The sequence below is a fragment of the Crocodylus siamensis genome, chromosome 3 (genome assembly GCF_052110815.1).
Source record: "Crocodylus siamensis isolate JL-2025a chromosome 3, ASM5211081v1, whole genome shotgun sequence".
Classification (NCBI taxonomy): domain Eukaryota; kingdom Metazoa; phylum Chordata; order Crocodylia; family Crocodylidae; genus Crocodylus; species Crocodylus siamensis.
Window position 1 is genome coordinate 229,624,794 of NC_143397.1, and position 25,704 is coordinate 229,650,497.

General features: G+C 43.0%; 1 protein-coding gene across 1 annotated transcript in view; it reads right to left on the bottom strand.

Annotated features, from left to right (window-relative positions):
• NUDCD1 (NudC domain containing 1) overlaps positions 1-25,704 on the bottom strand; it is a 139,982-nt gene that overhangs the window by 98,219 nt on the left and 16,059 nt on the right. The window contains exons 2-3 of the mRNA XM_090040512.1: positions 19,222-19,376; positions 6,207-6,392 (exon numbers count right to left, since the gene is read on the bottom strand). Coding sequence (XP_089896638.1) covers positions 6,207-6,392; positions 19,222-19,376 — 341 coding nt within the window. The remainder of the gene's footprint in view (positions 1-6,206; positions 6,393-19,221; positions 19,377-25,704) is intronic.

A 25,704-nucleotide genomic window follows, 5' to 3' on the forward strand; every position in this document is an offset into this window, starting at 1 on the left:
TTACGATCAGGTCACCAAATCATTAGACGCAGGGGTTGCTGTGGATGTAGTCTTTCTGGACTTCCGGAAGGCTTTCGACACTGTCTCTCACCCTGTCCTCATCAAAAAGCTGGGAGACTGTGGTGTCGATGCCCACACGGTCAAATGGGTCGCCAACTGGTTGGAGGGCCGCACCCAGAGGGTGGTAGTGGATGGGTTCTTCTCGACCTGGAAGGATGTGGGCAGTGGGGTTCCGCAGGGCTCGGTCCTCGGGCCCGCACTGTTCAACATCTTCATCAGTGACTTGGATGACGGGGTAGAAAGCACCCTGTTCAAGTCTGCTGATGACACTAAGATGTGGGGGGATGTGGGTGCACTAGAAGGGTGCAATAGGCTACAAGCTGACCTTGACAGGTTGCAAGGGTGGGCGGAGGAGAATAGGATGGGGTTTAACACTGATAAGTGCAAGGTGTTGCACATGGGGAGGAAGAACCGGCACCACACTTACAGGTTGGGGAACTCCCCTCTTGCCAGCACGGAGACGGAAAAGGATCTTGGAGTCGTCATTGACTCCACGATGAACATGGGCCGGCAGTGTGGGGAGGCAGTCAAGAAGGCCAACCGTACCCTGTCATGCATCCACAGATGCATCTCGAGCAGGTCCAGGGAGGTGATCCTCCCCCTCTATGCGGCACTGGTCAGGCCGCAGCTGGAGTACTGCGTCCAGTTCTGGGCGCCACACTTCAAGAGGGACGTGGACAATATGGAAAGAGTTCAGAGGAGGGCCACTCATATGATCAGGGGTCAGCAGGGCAGGCCTTATGAGGAGAGGCTACGGGACCTGAACCTGTTTAGCCTCCACAAAAGAAGGTTAAGGGGGGACCTTGTGGCCTGCTACAAACTGGTCAGGGGGGATCAGCAGGTATTGGGGGAGTCCCTGTTCCCCCGTGCGCTGCCAGGAGTGACCAGGAATAACGGTCACAAACTGGCGGAGGGTAAGTTTAGATTAGATATTAGGAGGCGCTACTTCACAGTCAGGGCGGCTAGGGCCTGGAACCAGCTTCCAGGGGAAGTGGTGCAGGCTCCTAGCCTGGGGATTTTTAAAAGGAAGTTAGATGAGCACCTTGCCGGGGTCATCTGACCCCGGTGCTCTTTCCTGCTAAGGCAGGGGGTCGGACTAGATGATCTACCTAGGTCCCTTCCAACTCTAGCTACTATGAAACTATGAAACTTCAGGAGGGATGTGGACAACATTGAGAGGGTCCAGAGAAGGGCCACCCATATGAAACTATGTTAGATATTATGAAACTATGTTAGATATCAGGAGGCACTACTTCATGGTGAGGGCGGCTAGGGTCTGGAACCAACTTCCAAGAGAAGTGGTGCAGGCTCCTACCCTGGGGGTTTTTAAGAGGAAGTTAGATGAACACCTTGCTGAGGTCGTTTGACCCCAGTACTCTTTCCTGCCATGGCAGGGGGTCGGACTAGATGATCTGCTCAGGTCCCTTCCGACCCTAGAAACTATGAAACTATGATATGGGGACAACAGGGCAGACCCTACAATGAGAGACTGCAGGACTTGAACCTGTTCAGCCTTCACAAGAGAAGGCTGAGGGTGGATCTGGTGACCGTCTATAAACTTACTATGGGGAACAAGAAGGGTTTGGGAGAGACTTTGGTTTCTCCTAGCGCCCTTTGGCATAACAAGGAATAACGGCCTTGTTCAAGCACCCACTTTGAATGCCTTCAAGGCATATTTGGATGCTTAACTTGCTGGGATCCTATGATCCCTGCTGACTTCCTGTCCCTGGGGCAGGGGGCTAGATGCGATGATCCTCTGGGGTCCCTTCCAGCCCGAATGTCTATGAAATTTATGAAATTAAGATTAGAGGTTCAGATTTTCTAAAAACTGCTCCAATGCATATAAAAATTACCTCACACAAGTCACAGGTTCGGTTTTATATCAGAAATTCAGAGGTTACAAGAAACCTAAAAGACTAGGGACATTCAGACATTCTCTATGGTTTCCTTTGTACTGAAACACAGATACGAATAAATTTAAATGCTGAGTATCATATTTACTCAAATCTATGATGACCCTGAATTTAAGATAACCCCATCCCACCTCCCCAATAATTAGATTCATTACATGGAAAAATTAGAAATTTGTTGTAATTTTCCATGTATGGAATCTTATTAATTCCTCCCACTGCTGTAGGGGGGCAGGCGATATGGGGAGGTCAATCAGCTTACCCCATGCTTGTGCCTGCCTCCCTGCCACTTTTACTCTCTGCCTAACCTCTGCCCACAGCCTCAGGCCCCCTGTTTTCTCTTCTGTCTCTGCTGCTCCCTCCTATCTCCTCTTACTCCTGCTCCACACTGGCAGACTCCATCCCTGTTTTATCCTGAAGCACTGAGCACGGCTCCAGCCCCAGCCCTGTAGCAGCCATGCCGGCTGCGTGCTGTGGTTATAGGCCAGGCTGGGGCTGTGCTCAGTGCTCCAGGCTGCAGCGTGCACAGAGCCTGCTGGCGCAGAGCAAGAGGGGAGCTGGAACACATGACTTGTAAGGAGATGTTGAGGGAACTGTGCTTGTTTAGTGTAGCAAAAAAAGAAGACAAGAGGGGATTTAATAGCAGCCTTCAACCACCTGGAGGGTGGTTCCAATTCCACTGAGCTAGACTATTCTCAGTGGTGACAGATGACAAAACAAGGAAGAATGGTCTCAAGTTGCAGCAAGGGAAATTTAGGTTAGATATTAGGAAAAGCTCTCTCATTAGGAAGGCAGAAAAACACTGAAACGTGTTACTCAGAGAGGAGGTAGAATCTCCATCCTTGGAGGTTTTCAAGACGCTGATAGACAAAGCCTTGGCTGAGATGATCAAGTTGGCGGTGGTTCTGCTTTAAACAGGAGGTTGGACTAGATGTGATCTTCAGAGGTTCCTTCCAACCCTCATTTTTTATGATTCTAAGAGTACAGGTTGTGTGGGAGGGAGATGGGCAGGTAGGGAAGCAGAAGCTGCATGGGAAGGTAGGGGGCTGTGGGGCAGGGGAGGGAAGGCAGGCAGGCAGCAGCTACAGCTATGGCTCCAACCTCAGGTAGGGGCTGGAGCCTGAGCCACAGCAGCCGTTTGACCCCCCTTCCCCCCCCAACGGCCCTCTAACTCAATTCTATGACAAGGGGCTTTTTTCCCCCTCCCTCCAAAGTTAAATGGAGGAAAATATATCGTCTTAGAATCAAATAAATATGGTATAATATGCCCACTATTTATATAAACCAGAATTGGGCAAATCTATGCCAAGACATAGAACTCAAGCCTTCTGAAGGATAAAAACTGATTAGAAGCGACCTAGTTTACAGGTTTACTATTCAACTAGCCCCCATCATATTTTTGTTTGGCAATACAATTTGGAACATTATGTACCAGAAAACATATAACATTTGGTTTTCCTAGTTATGAATAGTAAACAATGTACCATGTTGACAGATTTTGAAAGTCAAAATTTCACATCAGTGCTAAAACAGTATTAGCAGCACTAGCCCTCTGTACCAAAACAAAAAAGAAAGCATAAAGAGTGCGAGACAGCACAAGACTTACTAACCTGGTGAACCTGAAAAGACGATACTAAAGGAACTGGTCAGACAGTAGATATATAGCTTAATATAAAGTTTTGAGGGGCATTTAGGCCTTTTAGTCTAGTTGCACAGGTGACGAAACTTACCAATTTAACCAGGCTGCAACTGCTGAAATGTCGTCACCTTTACCTGCTCCTAAAATGCTGTCATACAGCTATTGCTGCCACATATTTTAACCTTATTATTTCAATATCTACTAATTGCTCCAGTTGCAAACACAACTCAAAGATTATCTACATCACATGTTTAAAGGATCCCATGCTTCACAGAAAGTACTGAGACAGAAGGCTACTGGTTATGACCTTTAACAAGGTCCTGTGGTTAGACAAAGTGACTGAAATTTGCTATATTGACCATACTGCAAGGACCATAAGGTTCAGTTTATATGCTACTAAACTTTCATATTCCAAAAAAAACCTGTGTGTCAAGTATTTCCTGAGAAACTATGAATGTGATGGATTGGAGAATAAAGTCAGGGTAGTAATTTTAACAAACATATTATCGTTGGATTGTTTGCTTTCAATGCTGAACAAAAAATTGTTCAAAAAGCATAATTACTATCATTTAATTATATTCAATACCTTATAAGAAGGTTTATACATGAATTATAATGTAGCTATATAAATTCAGAATCAGATGGAACAAATGGTGAACCATACATAAAATCAAACTCTTCATGTCAGGAAACAATGAATCATGGAGCAGTATTGGGAGGCATGTTTCAACTGGTGTGAACCAGACAAGGAGAAAGCCTGGAGCGAGGGAAATCCAAGATATTAGACATTTCTAAGCATGCTGCAGAAACCTCTCTCCACGTTGTCAAAGTGCAATGTAAGGCCCACAAACTAACTTTTGAATAAGAAAGCCTTTTTAAATTAAGTGTTTTGTCCCACCAAATGTTCATAAAAATCTATTTCTTGCACAAGAAATATTCTTTACACTACAAAATATATATTTTTTACAAATAGCCTTTGTAAAAACAGCATAAAAATAAAAAATACATTGTTATAAAAGTTACCTTAAGACATACTGGTAGTATGAAAGAAGGACTTTTAACAAGTCCCAAATGAACATTTTGGTAATGATTAGCGATTAAGTATTATGAGAGTCTATCAAACTCATTAGCTTCAATGAGAAACCCAATGTTACACGTAGGAAGATGTACTCTTTCGCTATTACAAGGACTTGCTTTGCGAGAAAAGGCTTTTAGTCTTCAGAGCAAGTAATATCTCAAGTCTTTTATGACCCCAAACATTTACTTAAACACCTTAATCCATTTCCATGTTTTACAAAAATAGCTAGACAATAACTCAGCGTAAGATAGAGGAAGTATTACATGAGTCCAAAAAGTGTCTGTAGCTATAGACACAAGTCATACAAGTCCTCAAATTTTAGAAATCAGGATGGCCCCCTAACTTAAGTCTCAGTAAAAAAAAATGTAACAAGGTTGCTGAAATGCAGTTTTGCCAATATTTACAACATACTGCAAAATAGAAAAAAATCATTAATGAAGTTGTTGCTAATTATACTCAAACACTAGAGGTACACAAATACATTGATCCATATCATATTGGCACCAATTAAAGGAAAACTGATGTTACTGACAATTGGCTTTTTTTGGTAGATGTGTCCGATAATGTCGTCAATAACTACTGCATGCATGTACACAGCTGCAGCACGCACATGGCCAGGAGCGTAGCCCAGCAAGTTGGAGAGCAGCGTCTCACCGGAAAGTCTGCTGGGGCCAGAAGTGACGTGGGGGGCAGACTGAGGCCCCAACAGTGAGACAGGAAGTGAGGCTGAGGCACGGGCTGTCCCATCCATGGCAGGGGACAGAATGGAGCCACAAGCAGCTCATCCAGGGTTGTGGAGAAAGGGACAGCTCCTGACACCATGCACACCCCCAGGGGAGGTATGGGGGGCATGTGCCCCTTGGATCTGTGTGAAGGGTGAGGGCGTACTGCCACTGTGGGCTGGGGCAAGGGACAGTGCTGGACTGAGGCTGCACCCAGGCTGGGCAGCGGTGGTACTGGGAGTGAAGACTATGGCAAATTTTGGTATGGCTGTAACCCCATAAGCCTCCCCACCCTGAGTGCAGCCCCAGCCTACCTCCCTGCTGGGAAGAGCCCAGGGCTGCTCCTAGTGCCAGCCCATAGCAGCAATCTGCCTTTGCCCCATACAGGTCTGGGGGGGGGCGGGGGTGTACATCCCCCCCCCCCGCACAAGCTGCTTGCGGCTTCACCCCACACCCACCTCAGCTGGGCAGAGCCTACCCTGCCTCAGCCCCTCCCCCACAACAGACTTACCAGCCAGACGCTGTTCTCCAAGCTTCCAGGCTGCATATTGGCAATCAGATCAATACTGGCCAATATGGCTAATTATCAGCCATTGGCATTGGCCCAAAAAAATCTTTATCAGTGCACTCGTTTCAAACACTAATTAATTTCAGTGGTATACAGTTTTAAAAAACAGTGAATACTAAAAGCTCAATTCTGTCAAGTATTAAAATGTACTCAACTTAAATCAGAAGCACTTTGCAAACATTACCTGAAAAATCAGAAATAGCTTTGAGAAATAAGTCTCAAGACTTACCTCCCACTTTTCAGAGGCACTGTCTCCACGCTTGCCTGTTTTAATAAGATACAGTCTTCCTGTTCCGTCTGAAAGGGCAGCCCAGGTGGAAGATGAAAAGTGTATCGATGCACAAAGTCGATTATCATAAGCTGTCAAGTCTGTAGGTAGTCTGAATAGTTCTCTTGGCTTCTGTAGCGTAGTGTCCTGTAAGTAAGAAGTTATAAGTTGGAATTTGATACAAATAAACACTTCATAAATAATTATTTTATTGTAGCTAATTTTTAGTAAGAAACCTGGGCATCAGTGTATCACCTTTTGATATTTAATGAAGTGCTGACATATGGCCAAATTGTGTTAAATGTGATGTGGATTTAATACTGAAAATACCCGGAACTCCAGGCAGCTAACTTCCAACAATTTATTGGTCAAAGACAAAGATGATACTTGTATGGACTGACAAACATCCTTTTTGAAAAGTTGCAAAAACAGCTGAAACGCTCCAAAATAATGCCCTTGAAACGCGGTACTGTTTTTAAGTGTTTCACTTTCTGTTATGTTTGCACAGGGATGGAGGACCCACATGGTCCTTCAGAAAACCAGACATCTGCTCTCCTCCCTGATTCCAAAGGCCATGGAGGAAAGAAGGGTGGGGTGGACCATCTAGCTGCCAGGTCCCTGAACCTGGGCCACTGTTGCTCCTTTGTGCACTCCAACTCCCAGACACCTGCACCCCTTTCCCTGCTGTGCTTCTGGAGTCAGGATTCCAGTTCTCCAGGCTCCAAACCCCTTGCACCTCCGGTTCCAACAGCACAAAGCTTAGGAAGAGCAGAAGCAGAATGGTGGAATAGCTCCCACGGACATCAGTGCCACTCCCCACACCTCTTCCCTGTGGAGGGCAGGAGAGGATGAGAGTGAGCAGAGCTGCAGCCCAGGAAGACAGGGGCTTCAAAGTGGCAATGTCTCCTCTGATCCTGTACCCTGTGAAGGGAGGGGAGAGCAGGGCCACAGGTCACCACGGCTCCCTGTAGCACCCCCCCGACTGGAAAGCATGCCACCACATACAATGACAGTGGTTTTGAAGTGCCCCAGTTGGAAGAGGAAGGGGGTGCAACAGGGGCTATACATGTGTCCAGTGGCTAAAATGCTACATTTTTTAAACATTTCCAAGCTTGTTATACTTAGAAATGTTTCAAATGTTGCATCTGTGCACACTCTTAAGGTGTAAAATCCTAAAAAGCACTGTATTTGAAGAGCTATATAAAAAATAGGAGAACTTTATCTATTTTTGGATCTCCTGTGTTACAAAGTACTAAAATGGTCGCTATATTTTAGAACAGGAAAAAAACAACAACATATCTAATTATAGACACAAGGAGACTGTAGCTATACATAATAAAGGAGATGGGATCAGAATTTAAGTGAGATGCTAAAATACCCTTGTTTCCAAATATGACAGGAGTACAAGGATGTCAACTGGTTGAACAGTAAATTGGGTGTGCTCTTATCCATCCAAACACTGGATTTTAATAAAGAAAAATGTTATGGGAGTGTAAACACTGAAAGATTACAAGGATTAATTAAAATCCCAGAAACCTCCCAGAAACAGATACCTCCTTTGGCAAAAATGAAAAAAAATTAAAATAGTCACAATTTAAGGAAATGAAGATTTGAGCTAATCTGGTTTCATAGATTTCACAGACATTTGGGTTGGAAGGGACACGGGAGGATCATTGAGTCCAGCCCCCTGCTCTAGGGGCAGGAAGTCAGCAGGGATCATAGGGTTGTAGCTGTTCGACTCCATTAGTAGCCTCTCAGACCTAATAGCTCTGGACTGGAGCAATTGTTCTAAACATACAGGGGGTGGATGCTTTCAGGAAAAAACAAGTGCTATGAGAACAGAGTCAACAGAAGAGGCAGCAGATACATACTTGACGATTAGTTAACAGTTATACAGATAAAAATCTCGCTCACCCGGTATCTCATCCAATGTACCAAATGCCCCGGTGGAAAATACATAGGAGAGACCAAACAACAACTGTGCACCAGAATGAACGCACACTGGAAATCTATCAAAGACAGGAATACCCAATTACCTGTGGGGGCACATTTCTCACAAGAAAACCACTCTCTCCCCAACCTCTCAGTCCTGATCCTCAAAGGAAACTTACAAAACACTTCCCAGAGACGAGCCTGTGAACTGCACTTCATCAGCCTCCTGGACACTAAAAATCATGGACTAAATATAGACAATGAATTTATGAAACATTATAACCTGCCTGACATCTGACTCCCTAGGTATCTCTCCACTATCCATCCCCTTCTCTCTCTTCCCTCCCTCCCCCATGCCTGTCTCTCACCCATTGACTCCTCAGTCTACATTTCCACTGACTACCCATCTCATATGCAGACCAGCCCAGCCTCTGGCTTCTTTACTTTTCCTTCTATCCAGGAAGAGCACATACCAACTGCTGAAGCTTCCTTAGCCTGACGAAGGGTTTTTGAACCCGAAAGCTTGCTTAATAATTGTTTTCCAACTATTTAAGTTGGTCTAATAAAAGATATCAGATTCATGCAAAGAACCTTGTCTCCCGCACCCAGCTCACTTGACCTGCCTGCATAATCTTCTGGTTGAATAGGTTGCAAGGTCTCTGTTGCAGGGACTAACTCTTTTGTTAAAATACCTGTACTGTTACTAGCATAATGAGACTCTAAACTTTAACGATTTTCCTTTCAAAATAATATACTGTGACTGGAATAATGAAGTTTTAAACCTGAACTGCTTTCTTAGCAAAGTAACTAAACAGCAACATTCACTCAACTCCGTAACAAGATGGGTAAACAAACTGGGGAAGAACTGAGACACCACAACTGGTCTGCTCTGCTTATGGCCTGTCCAGAGCTGCTTAAACCAAGTTCTCCTTAGAAGTCTGATCATTACAACTGAGATATAACAAATGACCCATCTTGTTGGCAGATCCATGGCAACAGAAACCTTGAAACAAGAACTAAAATGAACATTCTTTCCCATTTGTATCTTACTTCTAGGTTAAGGCACAGCCTTTGCCAATCTGTTCTGTAACAAAAAACTGATAACCACCATCTCCCAAGCTTCCTGCACACACATTGCACACATTATGAAGCTCTCTAACAGTAGGAACATGTCATTGGCCTACCATACAGGGTGGGGGGTAGAGAGAGGGGGTATTTAATTGATTTTTTAAGCTGCCTGTCAGCCTATCCACAGGTACAGATACATATGACCTAGTCGTAAACAAAACCCAGGCTAGCTCCCATGATCACGAAGTTGGAAATTTGACCAACCTTGCTTCAATTTAAATACTTAAGAGGAGATTCAAGTTCTCAAAACAGGAAAAATGAACATAATACATTAATCTATTTAGTCATCATAAATTTGACTTGCTGAACATGATATACAAGGACACAGTTTATTGGAGAAAGAGAGATAAAACAAGTGCATACCAAATATGCCCCAACTGTACAATGCAATCTGTCATGATGCACATATATGAAGCCACAAGGTTTAGCACTCAGGGTGAAGCCCTGCCACCAAAACTGGGACAAGAGAGCAGGGCAGCTCTTTACGTATGTAGCCCATCCAACTCACATTGCTGCTCCTCCTCCATTACATGGCAAGCGCACAGCCTGACAGGCTTGTGCCTGGAATAAGTGGCAATTAACATCAAAAAAAAAAAAACCCCCCACAAAAAACTAACTTACAGGCTTAAGCAGTTTTTGTCCTGGGGAAAAAGTATTAGCTTATTTTATCTTACATTCTTCACAGGTTAAAGAAGGACAATGGACTAATGTCTGTAGGATAACAAGAACAAAAAGCTTTCTAATGGGAGAAATGTTATGCCTGTTTAATTAAACCCCCAACATTACCAGGATCCCTATAGCTCTTCAGTCATGAGGGGTATGTCATAGATTATAAAGCTAAAAAACATGATCATGAATATGTAGCTTAAACTCTTGGAAGACATGGGCCACAGGACTTCTATTAATTTCCATCTGGAGTAAAGGAATGGTGTCAAAGACAGCTTGCATGCTATATCTGACCCATAGACCTCCTGGAGGGACTGAAAATTCAGGGGAGAAGTGGGTGGGCACAGTGCCCATCACTGAATTCTGCTGAGGATACATTTCAGTGGTGGCAGGGCAAGCAGTAGCTGCATTCATCCCTGTGGTTCCTTGATTAAAAATAATGATTGCCGCCACCACATGTCCCGCCACCAGAGGTAGGTCCAGATCCAGCCTGTGGAGCCCCTGTCAGGAGCTGGCTCACAAAGCTAAATGAGTTTGACACACTTGAACCACATCACCTCTTTTGATAAGAAATCTAATCTGGATTTAAATGTTTTTAATGGCAGATAGTTCACCACCACTCTTGATGCTGCTTCAAATGATTAAATTTTCCTCAATATTAAAGAAAAAAAATTCCATTTCAGCTTCCAGCTACTGGAATTTGCCATCCTTTTATCTACTAGATTAAATATTGAAATTATCCAATATATATGCCTGATAATTAAAGGACCGGAAAGCATGCCTTGGAAGGATTGTCAGAAGTTGGTTTTTCAAGCTGAACAGAATAATGTTAAGAGGCAACTTGGTTGCAGTCAAATAAAATTATTCCTGTGGTTCTTCTCTGAACCCACCCCAACTTAACATTCTTCATGAAGTGCTGAAATTAATACTAGACAATCAAATGACTGCATTAGTATCGTAACACTGGTCATTCAACAAATGAGTCCAAGTGCCTTGTCTAAGAAAAACAACTGTTCAAAAGGCAGTCCAAGAGTAGGTCTCTGGGCATGTCCAGGCTTGTAACTCCACAGAGAACAACACGGATTTTATGATTTTCCCCAGTCACATCCACTCTCTTTCAGAAGGAAGTAACATCATGGCTCCTGATGACTAGTTAGCTCTTAGGAAGCCGTAGAAGTAGGGTGGCCATTAGAGAGGACATTCCGGTTTTTTGCTACTCTGTCCTCCATTGATCCGAAACTGGATGCCTTTATGTCCTCTATTTTTCTCTTCAAGAGAGACTGTCCTCTATCTATGATGGCCATCCTACATAGAAGTAAGTGTTTGTGGGCAATCAGGAATATAAATGTCAGTATTCTTTAAAGGTGCCAGAGCTTCTTCACCTGCAGAGTTCACATCCTTGCCCTAGTTTTCATGTCTTTGTATTCTCCCTGTCCAATTCAGCTTCTAGGTATCGAGAGCCAAGGGCAAACTGCAGAAAACATTCCTTTAAAGCCAAACACAGTTACAATTTTTACATTTACTAAAGTTAGCTCTCTCTCTCAGCTTGTCTAATTTTACAGTGGTCTTTGCAAGAGAACTGCCAGAGAACACTGGTACAAAATAGATGGCCAGGAAAACATGAAAATGTGGCACAATGCACTCTTAACATTATTTATTTGAACATACAAGTGCCAACATTGTTTGGAAGAAGAGCACAAACAAGAAACTTCTTGCCATAGAGTGCTTATAGTGCGAAACATGCTCAGGCAATCCAGGTTGTTTTTGGGGAGTCCTTGGGACAATTTCCTGGTGCAAGTGTTGGAGAGGCCAACTTAGCGCAATTAGCAACTGTGCTCTTCTTGATTTGTCGTCACAAACAGGGAAGAATTGGTGGGGAATGTAGTAGTGAATGGCAACTTGAGCAGGCACGACCAAGAGATGACCGAGTTCAGGATCCTAAGGAAAGGAACCCCTCCACACCCTCCTTAGGGAAAGGAGGGAGAAGAATAGTAGGGCCTATTTGCAAGGAAGTCAAATGTTCTCCTCTTTGCAAAAGAGTTAGGCAGGCTTTTAAGAAAGGAAGGACATGATCTGGCAACAAGATGGATGTAAAAGAGAAAGTGCACCCAGAGAAATACAGTAAAAGAAGGGTCATTTTAGTCCGAGTATGGCTGAGAAATGAAGACAAGTTTCTCAGAGTCTCCAAGATCATCTGATCTCCTCATGTGGAGATCTGCAGTTTTAAGAATACACTGACTGTAAGTGTGGATTAACAGTAGTGCAGCTGTGAATGAACTAAAGTACTGGGGTGACAGAAAAACTAGCACTCTGGCTATCTCACTTTGATGTGAAGATTAAATGCTCATGAAACGACAACAAAAAAAAATGGTGAGTTCTCCAGGAAAAGAGTTCTATAGACTGAAGTTAGTTACACATACCTCTGCTGCTATTATATGAACTGAAATTATATCAACTGCAACTTTCTTAATATTAAAATAGTTCAAACTACAGAGTATCCATAATACTATATGCATCATAACAACATACCTTTTTAAATGATGGACTCATGAATTTTAATTAAATTATAAACAGGGAATCTTACATTTAAAATATTTTAATTTGCAATCCATTCTATGTATTAAAAAACAGCATCTCATTGGCGTCACATTTACTGTTGATAGTTATCAAGAACTTGTAGCATCCTCCATTGATTAAGTACATTACAGAACTCATTTTTTCAAAATCCTCATGTGAGCAAGATTCTTCTACAATACATAGGAAGCTTCACTGCACTGAAAAAAAACACAAGCCTGTGAGGAGGGAAGGATGCTATAACTATGTTCAGGTCTTTGTTTCATTATGGCATACAAGAGGACATGCAGAAAAAATATGAAAAAAACCACATTCTTAAGTTGAGTTACCTTATTAGTGTTGTACTGGCACATGAGCAAATCACTGCAAGATAATTCAGGTTGTGAACTTACCAAGCTGGCATGCTGTAACTACTGATATGTACGCTATTATCCCAGAGCAAATGCAAAGTAACATAGGTTTGCAAAGATGGGGTAAGAATATACATGCAATGACATGGCAGTCATCAAAATAAAAATTAGTGAGGGATTAGATAATTATTGGTGCTCTCTACACCTTGGCACTGGAAGTTCATTCTGGCTACATTTTACACTGCCTATAGCAAAAGAAAAAATAGTCACAGCAAGTAATGTAAAATATTGATTAACAACCAAGAGAAACATAATGGATCTTCAGTGTTTGTTCTAATGGCAAGAATGAGTAACACACAAAAGCAAAGAAAAATGTCCATGAATAATTGAGATGAAAAAATAAAAAGTGTGAACAGGGATACAAATGAACAATACTGAGAAAGAAAAGAAGTATTGGAAGACTAACATTTGAAGGGGCAGAATCTGAGACTATGACATTTTATGTATGTACATATTTAAGCAGCAATGCTGTCAAAGCAGAAGTACATTTTTCTAACACACACTTGGGAGAAAAGTTTTGTAAGACTACTGTAAAAAGATCAAGCTTTTTTTGGTAGATCCTGATATTTCAAATCACGCACTATTAAAACACTATTGACTTGGTTACTGTACCTCATCAACTTTCTTCTGATGGTAAGCAAACAAGTCACTTGGCCTCTCTGTGCCTCAATTCTGCATCTATGAGAATGGGGAGAATAGCCCCCTACCTGATGGCAGACCCTCAACTAGTAGTGATGGATGCCATTAGACTACTCAAGATTACCAACATAAAAGGATTTTACAAGAAGATTATTTTGCAGGACACTGCAGGAAGATAAAGGATGGTTTCTCAGTTAAGGCAGATAAAAGCTGCCCTGGATTCTATCCTTACACACAATGCTGTAACATTTTCTTAAACCCAGCATTTTACAGGTAGTTATTAAATTATACATTCTTCATTTTCTAACTTTCAGACTTAAGATCAAGAGGTCTGATTTGCAGAGAAGATGAGCACATAAAGCAATGGATGAAGAAAGTGCATGCCTACGCTTCATCACAAACTGCTAAAGTATTTAGTCATATGTGCCTCTAATTATACACATAAGATTAGCGGATATTTTAAAAATAATCTCTCTATGCTTCTGGTCTTTTACTACCCCAACATCTCACGGGGTTGTTACAAAAATAAATTCCTTAATATTTGTGAAGTACTTGGAGAAAAACAAAACACTAGGAAACTAATGTTTGTCTTCAAAGTCAAACTTAAACAGGTAACATTAAATTAAGCGGTGATCTATTTTTAAATAAAGAAAAACAACATTTTGAATAGCTGTTCATTAAAATAAGCACCTTTCATTTTTTTTCACTGATTTATGCAGGGATTACATGGATGAAATATTAAATAATCACGTAATTAAAGAATATCATAATGTCCAAGCAAAGTGGGGTGGAGAGGAAAGTAAATTAATGTTGACCAGACAACTTTATTTGGAACTCTGGTTCCAAATAAAGTTGTCTGGTCAATATTAATTTACTTTCTAACCTTAACAGTATGGCATTTATAACCTTAACAGTATTCCTTTATACACATTTATTATATGCAATTTATTCTTAAAAAACAAAACAAAAAGCCCTTAAAGCCCCAAATTCTAATGTTTAGTATTGCGTTCACACTGGAACATCTCTGGAAATAATCAAAATAGAATTTTCCAGGGGATTTTTTTCAAAAATATTAAAATGAAATGTTCAATACTGGATGGAAAACTAATACTAGGCACTGTGAGAGATACATTTTCTAATTCCACCATGTGGATGCAACAAACTGGTATGCCTCCTTTGCAAACAATTTGGAGGTCCAGAAATCAACTCCAAATATAGAAGAGCAGGATAAGGAAGGGATAGGGTGAGGATTTATTTTTCTCTAAGCACATTTAAGCTTCTATCACTACCATCAATCCAAGCATTCAAAAGCCTGACTTCCCAAAATTTCACAGGATTAAATCAATCAGGAACTTTAAAAAACAATATTTGTTTACCCCCCCTTGTACCTTTGAGACCGAGCCTTTTGAGTGCTCTTGGGCCACTTTTTCAAGCTTTATTCCAACATCATGAATGTTAAAAAAGCTTCCAAGTTAACATGGAACTTAGCTTTTCAGAACGATGGGCTTTAAGGAAGGGAAAAAAAGAAATCCCACAGAATATTATAAGACTTAAAAGTAAATCATAAGAGCAAGTAGCACTGCTCTTGTTCTGGGTTTCACCTATGATTTGTGCGTTTGGCAGTGATGAAAAACTTTACAGCTTCTTTACATTTTCCCCTCTTGTTGAGTTCTAGGTCATTGCCATTAATTAGATGAAGTCAGATTTCTGCAGACCCTGCATCAATCTTTTTTCAGGCGTGTTCCTAGGTTCCTCTAATAACTTCTACAAGTTTAGGGCCTTTTTGATCAAAACAGATTATGTATTTTATAAAGAGTCTTTTCAATGACAAATTGAACACATTTGTAGAATATAAAAACACAGTCTTTCAAAGATTTCCAGTAAGGCATCTATAGTCCTTTCATTCAACAAAACTACAGTCCAGCTGTGACTGTGCAAAAATTTTTAAACCTCCACAGTGCTTCAGTCCAGCATTTCTCAACCTTTCAAGTAGCAAGAACCCCCTAACTTCTGAAAATGTTACTAAGTACCCCAACACTCAATTTTCCAGGGGATTTTATATTTACAGATTAATGTGTGCCATATGTTGGAAGATGGGCTGTGTATGTAAGGCCCATAATATGACAGATGTCTGAGCTGGTGTGGGTAGGGTTGCCACCTTTTACACCAGGGGTGCACAGCTCCAGGTGATGCTGGCCAAAAGTAGAAGGGCTGAACACCAAATTATTATTAGGGAATTTAAAGCAGTGCACAACATGCTGCAAACCAAAATTTTACCATAGTTTTGAGAGGAGGAAGGGACAAGAAAGAGAGGAAAAGGAGGCAAGAGAGTGCTGGGGTACCCGAGTACCCCCTGCCTGTGTCTTGCATACCTCCAGGGGTATGTGTACCACAGGTTGAGAAACTATACTTCGTCCTAAGTTAGAATTTTTTCTCCTCAACTAAGTTGACAAATGATCTGACCACACATGCATCAGCTCAGCACAACTGTATGACTATGATCAGTTCTCAGCATTTTTCATTTTGAGTTTGTTCTCAGAGCAAAGATTCTGTACAAACCTGGGCACCTCCTCTGCAAAGTGGCTACAATAAAGCATACATCACAGGAGTATTTTGTCACTTCCTAATGTCTATAAAAGAATTCTCCTAAGTATCAAACTGGCAAGAGAGGTAGATATCACCTTGTCTATCTGCATGAAATAGAATGCATTAAACTCTTTCAGTTATCCAGTGTGCTTTTATATACATCATCAACAGACTGAGCAATCCTCTTGGAAAGTGAATTTGTTGTTTCTGTGTAAAAACTATCTTAAATGAACATAGCTAAACTTTGAAAGCATTGCAAATGGAGTTTTCAGCAGAGCGCTTAATTAAAATCTGCAATTTAGGTTAATCCAAAAAAGGGCTAACAGCAGGGGTGGACAAAATACAGCCTGCAGGCTAGATCCAACCTGCCAAGCCATTCTATCCAGCCTGCAGGGCCCTTAAATTAGAAAAATAAATATTTATCTGCCCTGGCTGCCTGTCAAAGATGACAGGAGCCAGAGACAGTAGGAACCAAAGGAAGCCAAGGCAGGACCCAGCAGCAGCAGCAATGCCCGCCCAGCCCCACCCTCCAACCAGAAGTCCCTGACTAGCAGAGGCATCTGGCCTGGGACTGTGAGGCTGTTTGTGCCTGTCTGCACTGGAGGGGGAAATTCAGGTAAGATGCAGGGTGGAGAGGGAAGGGGCGGGGGCAGGGGAGGACTGCCGGCAAATTGCCCAAGTCCTCGGGGCTGGGCCAGCTCTTGCCGACTCCTGCAGTCATGGCCGTGCATTCGGGAACCACGTGGTGCAGGAGCAGCTGGGGGGCAGGCAGAAAAGTGGGGAAAGCGGTGGCAGGGAGGTGGAACAGAGTGGAAGCAAGCGGATGCGTGGAGCCCGCACTAGTGTCCCGGGGCCAGCACCAACAGAGCCCAGAGAGGGGTGGCAGAGATCTATGGAGTTGGGCTGGGCTGCACCAGCAGGGAGAGAGGGGATCTGGCCTGGCTCCACAAGTGGCCATGCCAGTTGGGACCACCCCGCACTCGCCTGTCTGGGCTGAGCAGTGGCAGCACCGAATAAACTGCTGCTCAGCGTGGGAGAAAGCAGTCTCTCCTCCTCCCTGGTGCAGCCGCCTGAAGCCTGTGTGGGGCTGCCCTGAGTCTCCACCGTGTCACTGCCGTCTCTGGGCTGCCCTGCGAGGCAGCAGTGGCAGTGCAGAGCAGATGCAGGGCAGCAGGAGAGGGAGGGGGGTGCTTTCACCCCTCTGCTGAGCAGTAGTTTCACTCCCATGCCACCACTGCCAAGCCTGGGCCCCAGCATGTGTTCCAGGTTCACCCATCCAGGCTGAGAAGGAGCAGCTGCAGCCCCTCACCACGACCAGGCAGTTTTTGGTGCGGCCGAGAGCCCGTGCCACGCCCAGCTGTCCTGTGGCTCCATCACCAACACCTCTGGGCTGCCCAGCATGGCAACGGTGACAGGGTGGAGCAGCCATCGGGCAGCTCACAGGTGGGGGTGATGGAGCTGCAGGGCAGCCCAGCATGGCACGGGCTCCGGGAGGCTGCATGAAGAACTGCCTGGCAGTGGTGAGGGGCCACTTTCCCCTGTAAAAGAGTTTCTACCCACCTGCTCTGCTCAGCCAGTACAGGAGAGCCTGGAGCCAGTGCAGGGTGCTAAAGGTTGGTCCCAGCCACAACTGCTGCATGCTGACATGCCACAGGCTGGGCAGTGCAGAGTGCGTGCAGGGCACACTGGGGCTGCGTGCAGTTGGCAGTGGTGGGGAGGCAATGCAAGGCACTTGGGCTCTGGGCTGTTGGGGGGGGGGGAGGGCGGGGAAGGCAGGTGCTGACTGGCTCAGGGGCCATGCAAAAGGGGGGCTCCTATGCACACCCTACATATCCTCCAACGCTTCCTGCAAAAACCATAGCTACACCCTCCGCCACACACATACACCCCACATATACCTTACCATACAAATATACACACATCCCCAGGGAGCAGGGCACCTGTCGAGGGGCAGGGCTACCCATGTGGCTCCTGACAGCTTGCCAAAACTCGGTAAGTGGCCCTCCACCCAAAATATTTGCCTGCCTCTGACTAACAGGAAAACACTTACTAAATGGCCTTAGCCTTAATAAGACTGGTAAAAAATTAAAATGGCATATGGAATGCATATGTGCATACTGTCATCTTAGTTACTTTGATATCATACATCATTACATGGATGTATTATCTTACACTGATAATTAGTAAGTCAGGTAATTTTCTGTAGTGCATGTACTGCTAAACTATAATTGTGTGCTTTTGCTGAATTGTTGGAAGCTTTCAATGCAAGTATAACGGTAGATTAATTCATGTGACTATGAAGCAGGAAAAGGATAGCAAGAAAGTGATAGAGACGTTCCAGGCCAGTAACGATAGGGTAAGAAATCCTCTCTTCAGTTTCACCAAGACATACGTTTTAGAAATTTGACAATTTCCAGGATCACTGAAAAACTGATTTAATAAAAGTAGTTCTTGGAATCCGAGAATGGCTAGTTTCTATTTGTCTATCAGAAGATGTTTGCTAGAGTTAAGTATATCTGCACATGGGCTTGATCAGAGGTTAAATTAGAAGAAAACATGGGGAGCCCCAGAAAGGTCCTGCTACCAGTGTAAATCTATATTTCTGTATAGGTCCACCCACAGATGGATAAAAGAATCTGTGTGCCACTGTAAGGGACATCCATACACACACTTATGCTTGTGTATAAACAATCAAACTAGGTTGGAGACCCGTTTCCTGCCTTGTGTCAATGTATTTACCTGTACTCTGGTTTGTAAAAGTGAACCTTGCTTATGTAATTACCTTATCCACCCTCAGAATGAAAAAAAAAACAAAGAACAAGAACAAAAGGCCCAAGACAAATCCATGCTGAAGCCCTTTATTCCCTCAATTTGTCTTCCTCACTTCAAGTCCTTCCAATCTTTATAGGTTTCACCTCTCTTTCTATAACATCCCTGGCTTTCCTGTTGTTTCCTTCCCTTCTCCCTCCATGGCTGTATTCTTTTGCTGTTTTTCCTGCTCTGCTTATTTTAGTTTTATTTAAAGGATACTTTATTCTTACCAGAGTCACAGATAAATTCATAACCCTTCCAAGTTGATCAACGTAGTAGATATTATCCTGGTACCAAGAGTCAAGGTGCAGGTAATTATACATGCCAAAAGCACGCATGTGATCCAAGGTATACTGATCATCTCGAAGTTTCACTTCTGCTACAGCTGAAAAATAAAAGGTCAGAGAGACTATTTTAAGCAACTAGAAATGCAGTTAAGTGTAATTCTTCATATTCTCAGACAAACCATCCAGATACAAGGCCCAGTGTGGTAAACATTACAAAGATGCTTTGGTCCTACACTTTCCCCTGTTTTTCCACCACTTTCCTCCCTAACACCACTTCCCTCATTTAAGGTCTGCAGGATTAAATCGGCAAAACTGAAGAAAAGAAACACAGGAGAGCTATGCAAAAGCCATTTCTAGTGCATCTGGTCATAAGCATGCAAAACTTAAATGCAAGTACACTTTCACAATAAGGAAAAAATCATTTTCCAGCCTACAACAGAGTTGCAGCTCTACAACTGCAAAACTGGTCTACCTAGTAATCTAGTCTTGATAATCCAAATTGGATAAGTCAAATATTCAAACTACCACCTTAAAATGTATTTATACCCCTCTATCTGACAGCAAAGTGACTGTACTGATGATGGAAATTAACAAAATTTCTTTTGGAGAAGGAAACATAATAATCTACTAGACCCTTAAAAAGTCAGCTTGGGCCTTGCCTGCATTACAAAATTTTGCCATATCATTTAGGTATGTGCTGGGGAAGGAGGAGGAGGGGATGAATCCTAAATCAATTTAAGATTCCCTCTAAGTTGATTTAGGATTATTCCCACAGACAACTCTCTCTCAGCAACTCCCCCCAGCATGTATGTAACAAAAAGGCAGCTTCTGTTGGCAGTTTCTGTCAAAAAAAAATACTGCCAATAACGCTATATCCACACAGAGGGGAAACGTTTGTCTTTACACTGCTGCTGCAATTAAAGAGGCAACAGCCCTGTAGAACAGAAGTACAGGTACTCCTCACTTAATGTTGTCCTGGTTATGAATGTTGTTTTGTTATTATGCCGCTGATCTATTAAAGAACATACTCATGTAAAGTCATGCAATTTTCAGTTATAACTTTGTTTGGCTGCCGCCTGCTAGTAAGTAACTACTGTGATGTAATTAGATTTGCTTAACGTCGTTCCGCTTAAAGTTGCATTTTTTAAGAACATAACTACAACGTTAAGCAAGGAGTAGCTGTATGCTGTTTCCCAAAGACCACCCCACATGGGCTACTGGTGCCTGAGTCAGGGACGGCACTTGTTCCCCCTGACTGGACACGTGACTGGGGGGGGGGGTCCCCTGTGGCCAATCCCACAGGCTGGGGTGGGAGCTGGTTCTGCCACAGCCAATCCTGCTGACCTGCAACTGGCAGCGGCACGCCACTGGCACTTTGGGGTCAGTGGGATTGGCTGTGGGGGGGACTGCTTCTCCTGGAGCACTCCCCAGACAGTGCTCTCAGGGGCCACCACTCTCGCCTATCCCCCTCACCTGGGAACACTAGCTGACAAGGGGTGCAACAATGCTCTCAGGGGATGCATATGCACTCCTGTACACCCCCTTTGTGTCACCACTGCCCCCCTCCCTCCCTCCCCCCCCCCCCCCACCCCCAAGTAGAGGCCATCAGGACATAATTAGGTTTTTGAAGACACAAAGTCACTGCTTCTAACATGGCTTGACAGGTTTATACCTCTGGAAGAAATGCTTCAGCCTTCCTACTTTGAATCAAAATTCTTCCTTTTTGTTCCTGATACTTCTCTAAATGTTTATATACTCATACAAGAAGTAAGAAGAACAAACTGGAAAATTAGAAGGTCCTAGTACAAGCACAGAATTATGATGCAGTTGGGTTTATGGAGATGTGATGGGATAGTTCACATGACTGGAGTACAGTTATAGATGGTCAGGAAGGACAGGCAGAGAAAAAAAAGGAGGTGGTGTTGTCATACTTTTTATATAGGGGATGTATATGTTCGGAGGTAAATATAAAGTGGAAGGTAAGCCTGTTGAAAACCCTGGAAGCAGCAGGGCAGGGGTGGGGGGGAGAATGTCATGGTGGGTGTCTGCTACAGACTTTCACAGCTGAAAGAGGAAATGGACATGGTCTGCTTTAAATAAATGATGGGAGCTTCCAAATTGCAGGACTTGGCTCTCATGAAGAACATTAATTATCAAGTTCTCTGCTGGGAGAGAAACACAGCAAAGCACAAGCAGACCAGCAAATTCCTTCAGTGCTTTATGATAACCAGGGATCTGGATTTCCTATTTCCTAGGGAAACAGAGTAAAACATGGATTTTCTCCCTTACTGGAATAAAATACAGATTTCTCATTTTAGCAGAGAAACCCATGGATTTTGCAGTTTTGCAACAAGCTTCCCGCAGGCTGGCTGGCAGAGTACAAGCCTGCAAGGGGCTGGGAGGGAGCAGAAGGAGGGCATACATGCACATGGCCCAGCAGCCTGATGCAGCTCCTTGAGTTGTGTGGGGAATGGAGAGTGGAATTCAGGCCCCCATAGAGAGGGAGGGAGTTGGGCAGGGCTGGGGCTGGTGCCCTGCCAGGCACAGTCAAGCTTGGGGCCCGGGGCTGCACCGTACGGCTGCAGGACCCTGGGAAGGAGCGGAATGGGGCCACAGGCAGCTTGTCTGGGGATGAGGCCGGCTCCCCATCACTGCGTGCATTCCCAGGAGCCAAGGGGAACCCATGCCCCCCAAATCTGTATGCAGGGCAGGCAGGGTGTGCACCAGGGGCTCAGGCTCCCGTCTTGTGGCCCTCCCCCACAGCCTTCACAGCCCGGCAGGTGGAACCTGGCGCTGCAGGGCAGAGCGCAGCTGGTGCAGGAAAGCAGCTGCCTTGGCAACTTCTTCAGTGCACTGAAGTACAAGACCTGCACTTGGAACGGAATCACTGCATGCACAAATACAGACCAGGAAATGCTTGACTAAACTGCAGTGAGGGATTAGAGACCATAAACTGCATATAGGAGTATAAATGTATACTCCTATTGCAAAAAAAGTCAATATACTGGCTTATATTAATGGGGACTGTCACTTGCAAATCACAAATCAAGGGAAGAAATTCTTCCATTCAATTCAGTACTGGTAAGGCCTCAACTGGGGTACTGCAACCAGTTTTAGGCCCCATACTTTAAGAAGGAAGTGGACAGTTTGGAAAGAGTTCAACACAGAATAACAACAACAACAAAGTTATTAGGAGCCTGCAAGGCAAAAGCTGAGATGGGCTTTTTTCTCTATAACTGTAGTGGACAGGATTAGGAGCAATGGCCTCAAGTTGCAGCGAAGGAAGTTTAGGTTGGAGACTAGAAGCAACTTTTTAACTATGACAAGAATCAAGCACTAGAGCAGGCTACCTAAAAAAACCCTGTGGAATCTCAGTCCTTGGAAGTTTTCAAGATCAGTTCAGACCGGCACTTGGCTGACACAATTTAGTTAGGAATAATTCTGCCTTGAGCAGGGGACTGGACCAGAAAGCCTCACTGAGGTCCCTTCCAGCCTTGCTTTCCTATGAAAATCACTGAGAAAGCAGCAACAGGCAAGCTACTCCATTATATGATGTCTACATTTCAAACCAAAGCACAACATGGAGAAAGCCTTCCTAGCACTAAAACATGACTTCATGAAAATGGACAAAGGACACCAAGGCTGGCAAGACGATCACTTAACTAGTTAATTGATATTATTTAACTAACTGACCACAAATCAAGTATCTTCAAATATTTCAATGAGCCAAGCATGTCCTGATGTGGGCAGCAACCTTGCTGTTGATACCTTGGCTCTATTTCTTCAAAAAGGCAGCAGTGCTTGGTGTCTGCAACCTTAGACCACCCTCCAGCCACCAGGACCCAGAGCAGCCTCATCTCTACATTTAGAGGAAGGACAATCTCCTTCTTGCTTTTTGAGCTCCTGCAACCTCCTGATATTTAAGGACCTTGGAGGCCACCTGCTGCAACTGTAAATAGTAGCAGAAAGCAGGGGGAGTCCTATAGCAGCAGAAGTCATAGGTCCACAACTGCCCCCACGAGGTTATTGCATTTGTAGTGGTAAACAAATCTATCAATGAATATGCTAAACGGTGATAGTACTTGGGGGTCATTAGGGGTTTTCTTGAATAAATGTTTCATCATTGGCTACATGATTCCAGACAAAACAATCAGTATAGCTACTGGAACTAGTATAGTACAAGAAATACTATTAAATCTAAAAGACTTGTGTTCCACAGGTGAGATGGTAGTAATTGTGTGGACAAAGCAAAATGTAAAAAAAAGATGTAGGAAAATATTCTACTTGAAATGATGATTGAAAAAAAATTAAAGTTCTATGCAAATTCTGTGTAGCTGACATGTACATGACAGATTGACAGAATGGCAAAACACTTGTCCAGATGCAGTCATACCAGAAAAGGAAAGCCAGCATGCATGAGCATTTGTTACCTTCTTTCCTTTTCTCTAATCTTTAGTAGCAGCATCACAAAGCAGTCTTTTGATGAAGACGTGAAGGACTTCAAAAGTGAAAGTAATTTCATTTTTTCATCTTCTAAGAACTTTGCCAATCCAAACGCTGGAAAATCTGTTCATCAGGCTGGCATTAAGTTATTTTTGGATCAAGTGTCTCATGGTCAGGAAATGATCCTAGCCATGTTTGCTAAAAGTATTTGTGCCACCAATACACCACTTTATTTAGCCGAGAATACTTGTGCATTTTTTTGTAAAATTATATTCACTTTCCAAAATTCTCAGCTTACAGCACGGGTGCTCAACCTTGGACCCGAGAGCCAGCTCCAGACCCCAGCACTATGTCATTTGGTCCCTGGGGAGGCCCACAAGCTGTGGCTAATCCCAGTCTGCAGGGCCTCAGGGTCAGATCCCCTGACAAGCCCCATACCACTCATCTGGCCCACAGGATCAAAAGGTTGAGCACTAATGGTTTACAGCAAGTTTAAAAGCAGAAAAAAACATTATGTGAAAAAGAATTGGTGTTCTTATTACAAAGAGTCCTTAATGTATTCAATATCTAATGGGTGGAAGAATCTTAATGAGGATGCCATCAGAATCATAGTAACATTAAAAAAAAGTGATGTACATATTCCATTGCACAATTGAGCATCATCATACAACCCAACATAATTTTAGAAACTGATCAGCAGTAATGAATGAATTAGGTTTACAGAATGTTAATTCAGTAGTGATCATTACCATAGCAAACAGAAATTTGGGGCTTTGTTGATAAGCATCCACATCTTCTATGCTATGGGCAATGCACAAGATGCAGTTCTTTCATGGTAGCGTCAAGAATTCCAAAACTCTTGTCAAGTATCAAAATGAAAAGTTGAATCATGTTTTTCAAAAATAAGAGCACCAGCCCCCTTACTTCAGGAACATTTAGTAGTCTTCAATAGCATCCACACTTGATTAAGCCTTGTTATACACTTAAATGATCATCAAATCTCTCAAAGAACTTCAAATATTAAAAAAGGCATTTCAATCAGCTGACATTGAAGAAGGGGTGGTTTTGTGTTGCCAAATAATTTGAAAGTGATGTTTTTGATTATGTAGTCTTTTGAATGCCACATTTAATATTCATTTCACTACTTGAATCCATAGCTCAGTTCATTCAGAATATTGAAAGTTATAGTTCTATGCTGCCTGATGCCAAGAAATTCCTGAAAAATAAGAGATTTATTTTTGAGCATACTACAAAATCTGCATATGAAAGTTGACCATAAAGACAAGTGGGGGGAGGAGGGAGAGAAGAGGGAGACATAAAAAAAGAGAGAGAGGGAGAGAAAAGAATCAAAAGACCTCTCTCAGACATTACTTTTCCTAATTTCCTGACCCATACTTCTAGGACCAGATTTTTATGGCAAAAACTTCAAATTCAGCTTCTGATAATATACTGACTGTTACAAATTTGGAAGGACATTCAAAAAAAGAAATAATTCTTAGATAAATTGTAAAGCAAGAAACAGATGGTAAAACAACATGGAGTGTAATCCTAGCAGTTGAATCAAAAAAGTTTAGTCCTCCATCACGGTAAAAAGGGTTATATCTTCCTTGCACCTTCAGTTAGTGACAGGAATTCTTTTAATACATGTTTGTATTACTGTAGGTGCAGAACAAACCTGGGCAGTTTTGTTCCATTTAAATGGAGGAATCTTCCATTCAAACAGCAGGAACAGACTGAAGACCTCCACAGCAGAAAATTGGAGTTGAAGTTTAAAGAAGAAAATAGCAAAGAAATGAGTCAGTATACATAAGTATCTTCATCTGAATCTGATAATAACATAAGAAAAAAAAAGCAACTGAAACTGATAAGAAAAAGATGGTGCAAAGCAAAATGCTTGGAGATGGCTTCCTGCCTACATCATAACTGCATTAAAAAAAAAAATCTTATAGTTGCTGTATTTTTTCCTTTTGTAAAAAAATAATA